The sequence below is a fragment of the Papaver somniferum genome, chromosome 6 (genome assembly GCF_003573695.1).
Source record: "Papaver somniferum cultivar HN1 chromosome 6, ASM357369v1, whole genome shotgun sequence".
In the NCBI taxonomy this organism is placed as follows: domain Eukaryota; kingdom Viridiplantae; phylum Streptophyta; class Magnoliopsida; order Ranunculales; family Papaveraceae; genus Papaver; species Papaver somniferum.
In genome coordinates this window covers 163,462,166-163,473,088 of record NC_039363.1, presented here as the reverse complement: position 1 = coordinate 163,473,088, position 10,923 = coordinate 163,462,166, and the positions used below count along the sequence as shown (strand labels likewise).

Sequence of the window (10,923 nt, the reverse complement as noted above, 5' to 3'; positions counted from 1 at the left end):
GATAATCAAGTTTAGTGTTAATGATTAGTTTCACTTATATTAACTCAAAATCAAAACCAAAATCAGATTTTTAGAGTTAAAAAATAACAAAAAAAAAAGTTTAGAGGAGAAGGTCAATCTCAATCAATTGAAGAAATTAACCAACAAAATGAAGAATCAGGACCTGAAAATGACCGGGTATACTTCTAAATTAGTCCCAACTAACTTTTTGTTGCTCAAAGTTATCTAAAGTACGTAAAAAAAATCATTTTTTTTACATTTTCAGAGCTAATTATGATTGGAATTTTGCTAATAACCAACCGTAAATCGAAGTTACGGTTCGTAAAAGATGAACTACCAACCGTAACTGGTTAAATTTGAAGAAAACCCAATCGTAAAACCAGTTACGGTTGGTAACTAAATGCTCGATACCAACCGTAACTCAGTTACGGTTGGTAACCAAATGCTCGATACCAACCGTAACTGAAGAAAATTCTCAGATATAAGAACATACGGTTGGTAATTGAACTATTACCAACCGTAACAACGTCAAAATATCCAGTTACGGTTCGTAATTGAGTTAAAATCAACAGTAACTCACATAAACCCAGAAATTTCAGTTTTCATCTAAAATCCTAATTTTCGATAGAAATTAAACTTAAATCGAACAAAAAAAACCAAATCGTAACTGAGTTTTCAAAACATACCTCATATAAGTCATTGCACTACACTTGATTAATTTTCGAATCGTCGATTAATCGAAGACGATGAAATTTTGAGTTTTAATGGAGGTTACCGTTGATGGGAGGAGGAGAAGAGAAGAAGAAAGAAAACAAAATTTCAATTTAGCTTTGATTTAGGTTAAAAAATGGGGAGGGTAATCTAGTTAATTTACATCCCCTATAAAACATCTTCTAACCAACTAGAGGGACATTACTATCACACTACCGCTCCTCTAATGAACCATGACGCCCCTATAACAGGATACTTAAAAAAGTCGTGAAAAATAATATCCCAACAAAATAAAATTTGGCTGATAATATCCAAAAGCCACAAAGCAATGGTTTGCTTGATAACCGGACTGGCCAGCGAGAAACGTGAAATCCAGATGCTGTAGGTGTCCACTGCGAATTGCAACTTATGGTAACGTTTTTCCAGAATGGGTCCGCCCGCATAACGAAACAAAAATAGCGAAAACCGATACAATTTTCCGTGGCAATATATGTCTCCTCTAACTTTGAGAAAACCCATAACTTTCCCTTCCCAACACTAATACCAAAATCCGTTGTGTATTTGCCTGATCGATCGGTGATAAATTTCTCAAAACAAATCTTCACGTTTCCAGTGTTTGAGCAATTATTGTGACGAAAAACAAACAAAATTAGGGTTTTCAATTTTTTCCTTTGAAGGGGAATTAGGGTTTTGAATTGTGGTTGAATGTTTAAGGATGCGAGAGTTGCGTAGTGGACTTCGAAGAGGGCGTTCAGCAGCAACAGTAGGAGAAGTAGAGAGAAGTGTAGTTGAACAAGGTAGTAGTGCAATGGTGATTCGTAGAAAGAGATCGATAATTAAGAAAAATAAACAACCAGAACCGGAACCAGAAGTAGAGCAACAACAACAACAACAACAGGATGATCGAGATCTAGAGACTAGGTGTTTTGATGAAATTCGTGAGATAGGTCTGAATGTTGTTGGGGATCTTGAGATGGACGATGATTACCATGATGCTGAAGAACACATGGAAACAGATACAGCTCCTGCAGCTGAACAACTGGAGGAGGAGGAAGAGGACCAAGGAAATACAACTCCTACTTTTACTTCCTATAAGGTTGGTTTGGGTTTTCCCTCTCAGAAATTCAGTTTTTGATCACGGTTTTGTTGAAATTCTAAGTAAATAGGCTGTTCCGTAAGTTAAAGTTACTGGGTCTGGGTCTTGCGAATATGGTTTTTCCTCTCAGAATGCATTTTTTTTTCGTCACGGTTTTGTAGATTTTTTTTTAATCTCCTCTCTTTCTTTGGCAAAGAAACCACAGAAATATCTCACAGTAAGTCTGCATTTACAATTCCAGATAGTTAACGTGATGCCAGGGTTAGAAGATCAAAATGAGGTCCAAGCTTAATGTTAATTAAGCTATTTGATACTCTTACTGCCTAAGTAGATTTGTCGATGAATGTAGTCCAAACTTCAAAGCAGATTACACCCAAATAAATATGTGATACTTCTCTCAGATTTGTCTTCATGTTACTGGTTTCTTCTGTACATACATGCTGATTAGCATTTCTGTTTTTTGTTATTAATCGACTTATCATTTATTAGGCACCTGGCCTCGAACTTCGTAGACGGTCGCCTATTGCTCAAATGGTAAGACATGTTTTGATCACTTTAGAAATGATTTCCTTCTCACTTGATTGTTTGTTCAAATTTTTTGTATGCTTATTTCTTGTCTTTTGTTTGAGTAGGCTCTTCACATTAACGACGAGATGTCTGCCAAGAAACGGCATTTGGAGAAGGGACTACTGAGGCAAACGTATATTCCTCGACTTAATACTCTTTGTTTGTACTACCTGTTGTGATCTAGTTTTGGAGGAATGGTTTGATGTTCTTACTCATTGGTTTGGGTTTTTCTTCCAAATAATCATACATAGTTTGCTTAAATTCACTTACTAGTCTTAGGGAGTTGGCTTAGGGAACTGACCAGTTTTGCAGGTGCAACTCCTAACGGTTTAAAATGGAAGAACGGAGCTTTAGATAAAATTCTTACTAACATGATAATGTATGGACCGATAAACAAATGGTTCTTAGAATAAACAGTATATGAATGAATTTTAGACTATCAAACAAAAAACAAGAAAAATGATGTCATAGTTTCAGCAATATCTACTCCCTGTAGAGGTCAAATGGTTTACATTTCATTCTTCAGAGATTCTCGAGGTTTAGGCATGTTTAATGTTGGATACTTGGATTGTACTCATCAATATCTGATGATTATTGTAGTTAGAATGTAATAAGTTCTTAATTTAGTGATTAATCGAGCAAAGAAGTGTATTGTGTTTTTTTTTGATTGTGCAGGTTATTCTTTTGGTATTTATGATTCAAATCCATTGTGTTCTTAGGGACAATAGAGTTGAGATTAAGATGAACTGGTTAATAGAGTTGAGAAAGTAAAGAGAGATTGTAAGAAATGCAGGTGCCACTGTAGTACAATGGTAAAGTCATTGGGTGATGATACCAGTGACCTGAGTTCGAAACTCGCCAGCATCAAATTCTTTACCGATCAAAAAAAAAAGAAGAGAGATTGTAAGAAATGAATTCTAACAGTTGATTACCAAGTTGGACCAGGAAGATATTTAAGAATAAGATGAACTGCGTCTTGCAGATGGGTTTGTGTTTTACCTAGAGGTGATAAATTAGTAAGTTCTGTCTTTGGTAGTTGATGATCTTTGATGGACACGCGCTGGTCAAGTTAATGAAGATATTCAAACCTTTCAGTGTAGGCTAATTGGCATGGATGTCTTCTTTGAACATCTGGTATTCTTTTCCAGTGTATATGTTAAAATATAATAGTCAAGATAATCATGCATACAAAGTGGTAATAGCATTCATCACTGCTTTATCTAAAGAAGTTAGGTCCATTTGCAACTTAGCAGTAGCACAATTTTTGTTTTCGAGCTTTGGTGGAAAATTATCTAGCTAAGTAGGCTTGGGGTTTTTGATCTCCTATGCTGCAGTCCAAGATCCCTAATGAAGTTTAGAGCCAATGACACTTTTTTTTTATAATTATTTAATGAGGTACCCCAGTTGCAAAATTATTTATTGCATTATTTGAACATGCCACTCTCATGTCTCAGAAATTTCAAGAATTACATGAAGGGCCAATCTTAATGATGTTATTGGTGTGGATGCATCATACTGGCGGGCACATGCTTTCACCTTCTTATCCATATTAATGGATGTTTCCTTAAACATTCCAGCCCCCGTTCATTTTTTCATGTGCATCAGTTTCTTAAAAGTTCACTATATTTATCTGAATACTTGTTTCAAAAACCTCTTACTGGATTATTTGTTTTTTCCTTCCTGAAAGACTGCTTCACGAATCATCAAATAACTATGAGATGGATGACAAGAAATGGGAAGAATCTTTGCCTCTTGCTGAACCAGAGTGTGAAGTTACAAACCACAACTATGAGATGTACGATCACAAACATGAAGTATCAGTTCCTGTTGATATTCCAGAAAGTGAAACTGCAAAGGATGTTGCGGTAATTTAATGGTTAAAACTTTTAAAAAGAAAAGAAAAGAAAAATATATCTCGTTTTTTATGTTAACCTTCAATGGTAAGCAGTATCCTCCCTCTATTTTCTTAACTCGATGATATCTGCTGATTTGCAGGTTGATAGCAAGAAGACAGATAAGGTGGCTCTCACTTCCATGGTAGGGTGGTTATTATCCAATGTTTATGGGTAATCGCACCTTGTTTCTTGTGTTTTTGTACTTGATTCAATAATCTCCGTGTACTATCACATTTTGTTTAAATTTCTCTCTCTCTCTCTCTCTCTCTCTCTCTCTCTCTCTCTCTCTTCCCCCGCCCTGTGTGATAATTATATTACTGAATGCACTCCTAAATAAGTTATTGTCATTTTTGCAGGCTGCACCTGTGGCTGAGGATGAGATGCGTAGGAGAAGAAGATTATTAGGCAAAAGAAAAGGTAAGCATCAATATTTGCATGTGCTCACTATTTAGAGATTAGCTAATTGAAACATGTTTTTATAGAGCAGTATATATTGTGATTTCATTCTTTTAGACCAGAAAATTGAACCCCACCAATAGTTTGTTTGTTGTTACCAGAATTTGGGCCTGTATATGTCGAGTAATGTACAACTCCTGGATGTGTAATTTATTTTTAGAACTTATAAGGTTTGTGTGCTTGCTGAATCAGCGTTTCTCATTCTGTATCAGAATATGGTTTCAATTGTTTTTCTTTCACTGTTATGTTTTTTCATACGAGCTAAGCCAGTGTTTAGATATATTGGCATTTGACCTTGATTAGTTTTGTTAGTTACAGACACCATGTCTTCTCAAACACTTCAATTACTTATTCGTGAATTGGTGATCATAGGGTACATAAATGTCCTCAATTTCTCATTCTATCTGTGTAAAGCTCGTCAGGTTAGTTATTTGACCTTGATGAGATCTATTAGTTACAGACACCATGTATTCTCAAACGCTTCAATGGCTTATTCGTGAATTGGTGATTGTAGGGTACATAAATGTCTTAAATTTCTTATTCTATCTGTGTAAAGCTCGTTAGATTAGTTGCGTGTGTACTGACATTCGTTTGGCTTCTTTCCTTGTTGTCCTATTAGCCTCGGGAGCCGTCGGCGGGAAACCCAACTCGGAAGATCATCTTATAGAAGCACCTGAAGAATTTGACAGTAAGTTTTTAATTGGCATACGCATTATAGTTATCAAGATTAATTACAAGAGAAGGGTTTTGATGGATTCAGAATTTGTATTGTGGTGTCAGCTGAATCAGGTATGAAGAGAAATGTCCGGGGTCCAACACTTTTACCACACATCTTCAATACAAATAATAGACATCGCAAGGTGATAGAGTACAACGAGCATGGCCAGCCAATAGGGCAGTTTTCTTCTGAGCTAGCCAGTTTCATGGGTGTTTTGGCGCGCCAGATGGTTCCAATAGTCCATGAAAAATGGAAAACAGTCCCAAGCACTCTTAAAGAAGAGCTATGGAGGTGTCTGGAGGTACTTTTAAGTATTTTGAAAATTATTAGAGGTATATACATGTATGCATCTTATCTAATTTACTGAAGAAAAATACATGTGTTCTAGGCAAAATATGTGCTCGAAGCAAGCAGTAGGAAACTTCTCGTCAATGGCATTGGAGACAAGTGGAGGTCTTTTAAGAGCACTCTTACAAGGAAATATGTTCTCCCATTCAAGGAGGAGCCTGATCGTCTGATCCACCCTCCTCCAATGTATAGATTCATTAAGCAAGAGCATTGGGATGAATTTGTAAAGTCCAGGCTGAATGATGCATTCCAGGTTTGTATTATCAAGTCAAGACTGTCAAGTACATATGTTGACTCATGCATTTTTATCTAACTCTTTTGCGCCTCTATGTTATATATATGCTAACCGTTCGTGTAATGGTGGTTAATGTGTTCTAGGCCCTTCATGAAGCACAGTCAGAAAGGCGTGGAAAGAACATTTATCCTCATCGGTTAGGCCGCACAGGTTATGCCGGTCTGGTAGAAAAAATGGTATATGTTCATTTATATAAAGTTTGAATGATAATATTTTGGAACCACTGAAGTCAACTTTTCCTCTTTTTAACATTGGTAATAGATAAAAAGTGACGGGGTTACCCCTGAAGAAATTGATAGGTGTGTTTTATGGAAGAAAGCACGTCAGAACAAAAACGGGGAGTATGATGATGATGTTACCAGAGAGCAGGCTGAGATTATTGTAAGTTGAAGAAAGATGCCAGAAAGAGATCCTTTGCGTATCATATGATGCTATATGCTCGGAAGGTATTCTAATCGTCTAAATTGTCATCTATGCAGGATGAATTGAAAAAGCAAGTTGACAATGGGTCACTAGTTTGTGATGGAAACATCGATGTGCTGACTATGGCTTTAGGAACTCCAGAACATTCTGGGAGAGTGAGAGGCGGTGGAAAGTTTGTAAGTCAGTCGACCTTCTTCCGGAAGCCTAAACGTCAAGGCCTTAAAATTGCTGATAAATTGCATGAACAACGAAAGCTGATTGAGAACAAGTGGCAAGAAGAGAGAGTGTCCCGTTTACGAGTGGAAGAGCAACTCTTGGATACTCAAAAGATGGTCTCACGGTTAGAGGAGACGCTGACCAACTTCATGCAAAATGTAAGATTCTTTTTTCTTACATAGTATGCTGGACTCTTTAGTAGTTGCCCTCACTATCAGTTCAAGGCTTCAGGAGATATCCATGCCTTTTAGGGAAAGTCATATCATTAACTTCTGACAAGGCCGTTTCCCATAACCCATAACAGCAATTTATATTCATTTCTGTGCACTTTGTAGTATTCTACGCATTATAGAATCATTCAAGCTATAGTATAGTTCTACACCTGTGCCTATTTACAATGTGCTTTTTAGTTCTTTTTAATGCACTAGTTAAAATTTGATATTATTCTAGTCATTGTTAACAATCCTTGGGTAAATGACCCTACTGTGCAGGGGAAGTCGCCGGCATTTATTTCTAACAAACTCCCCTTAATAAACTGTGGACTCGGTGTGTAATTATGCATTCTCTGATATGTCGTATATCACTAAAGAGGAATTTTACCTCTTTACTGTATTATACTTATTTTTTGTGTATGTATGAATCAGTCAGTTCTTGGTCAGTGCAGTGGAAAAATAATAAGTTATAGTTGGTGAATTGACATTACTTCTTTTTTATTAAATCTTCACTTTTCTATGTAATCGTCTCTTTCTTTTTAACTTTTTGTTTTTGCCAAACCATGTTGTTTAGGGGAAGGAGCTAGCATCAGTGTCCATTATGCTCCCCAATAACAATAACGAAGATTTGGTATGTGAAGAGCAGTACCTACACTTCTCTGTGTAATTTCTCTTCTTTGAACTGCGTAATTTTTTTAGTTTTCTGTATAATCACTATTAACTTTCTGTTCTTGCTGAACCATGTTGTGTAGGAGGGAGTTGGGCCTTCATCGACATCTACTATGGTCCCAGTAAACAAGAATGGGAATTTGGTATGTCAAAGGCATAACATTCTTCCTCTTTGATCACCTCTCTTCTTATTTTGTTTTTAACTTTCCGTTCTATGTTGTATAGGGAAAAAAGCTTGCATTGACTTCCAATAGGGTCCCCATAAACAACAAAGAAAATTTGGTATGTCATATAATCTTCACTTCTCTAATAATCCCTCCCTCCCTCCCTTTTAAGTATATTTTCTTACCAAACCATGTTGTACAGGGGAAAGGACCTGCATTGACTTCCACTAGGGAAAATTTGGTATGTGAAACATATTATCTTCACCTCTCAGTAAAATCATCTGTTTTCTTCTTAAATATCTGATCTTAAGTTCCTGTTTGACAAACATGCTGTATAGGGGAAAGGGCCTGCATCGACTTCTAACAGGGTCCACCCAAAGAACAATGAAAAGTTGGTATGTCTTTGTGCTATTTTCTGGCGCCGTGATTGAGAAAATAGTTCGACAGTCCTTTTCTTTCTCAATCTACACCAATGGTGTTAACTCTGTTCTTTTGTGTTAATGAAAATGTTCATGCTGTGTAGGGAAACTCTCCTGCATCATCTTCCGGCAGAGCCAATTCAAACAACTACGAACCTTCGGTATGTTTTGTGCATTATAATAAATTCTGTCTAGTCAAAATAGTGCTTTTACCTTACTCCACTATTCTATTTCTATTTATAGACATCAAGCAGTTCTCAGTCGAGGGCTTGGAGAAATGATGAGGAAAACTTACCTGTTGTTCAAGTAACTCCACCAAGGCATGTTGCCAGATCTGTGAAGGTAAGTCAAAGAATATAAGTAGGTTGATTAAGTTGATGGTTGTTTCAAATTCGAACTCAAGTGATACGTTTCAGCCGTCTCAGGTTCGTTGACTATGTTCAATGGTTCCACTACCTGAAAGCTACATATATGTATGTAACCAATGTTAGGCATCACCAATGTCTTTCACAACTTCTTTAGGTCATTTACAGGCTAGACCTTAAGCATACATGAATATGGGAATTTCAAATTAGCGTTGATGGTTCTCTTGCTGATGAATATCTACACAACATTCAGTGTGGTTAGACTCATAGGAAGTGGCCTAAAGTATGCGTCAGTGGAAATTGGTTTCTTTTTTGGTCAAAAATCCATTTGGTATAGATAACTGATTAAATTATCTTTTCTATTAGGATTCAAATGTCTCACCCTTCCAGAGGTTCTATAACAGAGCGTCTCAAATAATGACTGGTAGCATTCCCTTCATAACAGTACCAGTAGATTCCACAGTCTTTGGTACAGATATGGAACTTTATCTTGACCTGGATGATGTCCAATATATGTGCCATATGGAAGATTTGTCTGAGAATTGCGTCATGGCGTACATTAAGTGAGAACCCTTATCTTAAATGCATTTGTGAAACTATTAATGCTCTTACATCATAACATATCTGCTGGTTTTGATCTTTCTAGGCACCTCTACGATATGTTAATGAAGAAAGGGATACAACACAAATATGAATTTATAAACCCTGTATCAGTAAGCGCTGCAAAAGATGCTAATTTGTCAAAAATAATAACTTCACGATTGATGAATACAAATTGCGAATGGGTTTTTGTTCCTGTCAATTCAAAGTAAGTTTGAAATGTTCAGTTATTTTCATCTACTGAATGTGATGGTATATACAAACTACTTATCACCTCTTTAATTGTAGTGGGGCACATTGGCTTCTTATCGCAATAAATATGGTGGCTATGAGTTGCTATTGGCTGGATCCATCGGGGCTCCCAACTCGATATAACATCAAACCATTTGTCACTATGTAAGTGTTTCAGGTTTTTCCGATTTGTATGTTACTGTTGTTTGGTACTAACTATATTTGAACCTGTTTATTTTAAAGTGGTCTGAAAGGTTTGCACAAAGATGGAGTGAGGAGGTCATCACCAATTTGGTATAATATCAAGGTAATTGAGTTAACATGTGTAGAAATCCTCAGTATACAGTGTTCACATATTGACACTGTCTCCCTATGATTTTTACAGTGCCCAAAACAGAAAAATAGTATGGAATGTGGGTTTTATGTCATGAAGTTTATGAGGGAGATAATTGATGACCCAAACATGTTTACAAGGAGTGAGGTGAGAACCTTCAACTTCTACGTGTGATTTATATTTCAGTTTTTCAGTTTTTGTTGGCCTTCCTTACTGGCTTTTAAAATTTTGCAGCCTTTCCCTCAATCTACATATCAGCAGGATGAAATCGATGAAGTGAGACTTGAGTGGATTCAAACAGTAGAGGCGTATGTTTAGTTACAAGTACGTATCGGTTTATAGTTGCTATGTATTTATTATCCTTTTTTCTCTTGCCACTCTTTGATGTGGTTACATAACGTATTTTGTTTACAGTTTCGCATTATTAGTTGTTTGGTCATGGAAAATGATGAGCTCAAGGTAAAACTATGTCGAGAGTTTTGCTTTCAGATATTGTAGAAGATGCTGTAGAAGTTGCCACCCATTTTGATATAATGCATCCTACTGTTTGTAGGTGTTGGACAGAGTGTAGTTATTGGGTAGTGACACATTTTATGAAGAAGATGATGGGCTATAAATAAGTGATGTGACAACCCGAGGAAAGCTTGATCTTCAAAATTCGGATATGTAACCCAGTCCCTGGTTGACTTTTTTTTTTTTTTTGGGTTCTAGCTTGCAGCTGTTTGTTTAAGTAATATTCTGATGAGATTCAATTCCTCAGATTTCCTGAAGATTTTTGAAGACAAAGAAACCTAAATGTGATATGCCATGTGAGAAAGCGGATTCCTTTTTTCTTTTTCCTCGAGTAAACCTCTCGCTCAAAAATTTAACGAAGACGTAGTCCCTACTTCCTTCTAGCAAAACTACTCTAAATGCCACGGTTTTTCTTGTGCATCTGGTATTGGCTTAGGCGTAGCCTTCTTTTTAACTGTTGCAATAGCTGTAGTCACAAAAGCGGATGCAATAAGTTTTGCAAGAAGATGAGTCGAAATAGAGACTATTGCAACATATTTTACAAAGTTCCAAAAACAATGGTTGTAAAAAACTTCGAAAAAAAAGGGGGAGATTTACCCGTGTTGAAAAGTAAACAAGAAAGATACCCATGCCTTCGAAACTTTTGTAAAGTACCATGTTTTATTCAAAAAGCAGATCCCATCTAGTTAAC

The 10,923-nt window shown here is 36.4% G+C and overlaps 1 protein-coding gene across 3 annotated transcripts; it reads left to right on the top strand.

Moving 5' to 3' along the window:
• The first annotated feature begins 1,163 nt into the window (after positions 1 to 1,163).
• On the top strand, positions 1,164 to 10,553 carry LOC113289968. 3 transcript variants are annotated; one of them, XR_003331289.1, is made up of 27 exons: positions 1,166 to 1,807; positions 2,297 to 2,341; positions 2,440 to 2,507; positions 4,062 to 4,239; positions 4,370 to 4,411; positions 4,626 to 4,686; positions 5,345 to 5,413; positions 5,506 to 5,744; positions 5,832 to 6,044; positions 6,170 to 6,262; positions 6,348 to 6,467; positions 6,566 to 6,883; positions 7,512 to 7,568; positions 7,690 to 7,749; positions 7,832 to 7,888; positions 7,973 to 8,011; positions 8,109 to 8,165; positions 8,294 to 8,350; positions 8,433 to 8,531; positions 8,921 to 9,117; positions 9,201 to 9,362; positions 9,443 to 9,550; positions 9,629 to 9,692; positions 9,771 to 9,866; positions 9,954 to 10,043; positions 10,134 to 10,178; positions 10,273 to 10,553. XR_003331289.1 is itself a non-coding variant. In XM_026539425.1 (26 exons), the coding sequence occupies exons 1-25, from the start codon at positions 1,427 to 1,429 to the stop codon at positions 10,035 to 10,037; spliced, it is 2,964 nt and encodes a 987-aa protein (XP_026395210.1). In that variant the 5' UTR covers positions 1,164 to 1,426; the 3' UTR covers positions 10,038 to 10,043; positions 10,273 to 10,553. The 3 variants fall into 3 exon arrangements, 1 of the variants encoding a protein (XP_026395210.1); XM_026539425.1 differs by lacking the exon at positions 10,134 to 10,178 and having other exon boundaries at positions 1,164 to 1,807; XR_003331290.1 differs by lacking the exons at positions 1,166 to 1,807; positions 2,297 to 2,341; positions 2,440 to 2,507 and adding an exon at positions 3,083 to 3,508.
• Positions 10,554 to 10,923: the final 370 nt, after the last annotated feature.

What these genes read in the sequence shown, in the direction of transcription:
- LOC113289968 (XM_026539425.1), top strand. Translation starts at nt 1,427, where the DNA reads ATGCGAGAGTTGCGTAGTGGACTTCGAAGAGGGCGTTCAGCAGCAACA. An exon ending in AAACTGCAAAGGATGTTGCG is followed by an intron (nt 4,240 to 4,369) that starts GTAATTTAATGG and finishes GCTGATTTGCAG; the next exon opens with GTTGATAGCAAGAAGACAGA. An exon ending in GGCTGAATGATGCATTCCAG is followed by an intron (nt 6,045 to 6,169) that starts GTTTGTATTATC and finishes AATGTGTTCTAG; the next exon opens with GCCCTTCATGAAGCACAGTC.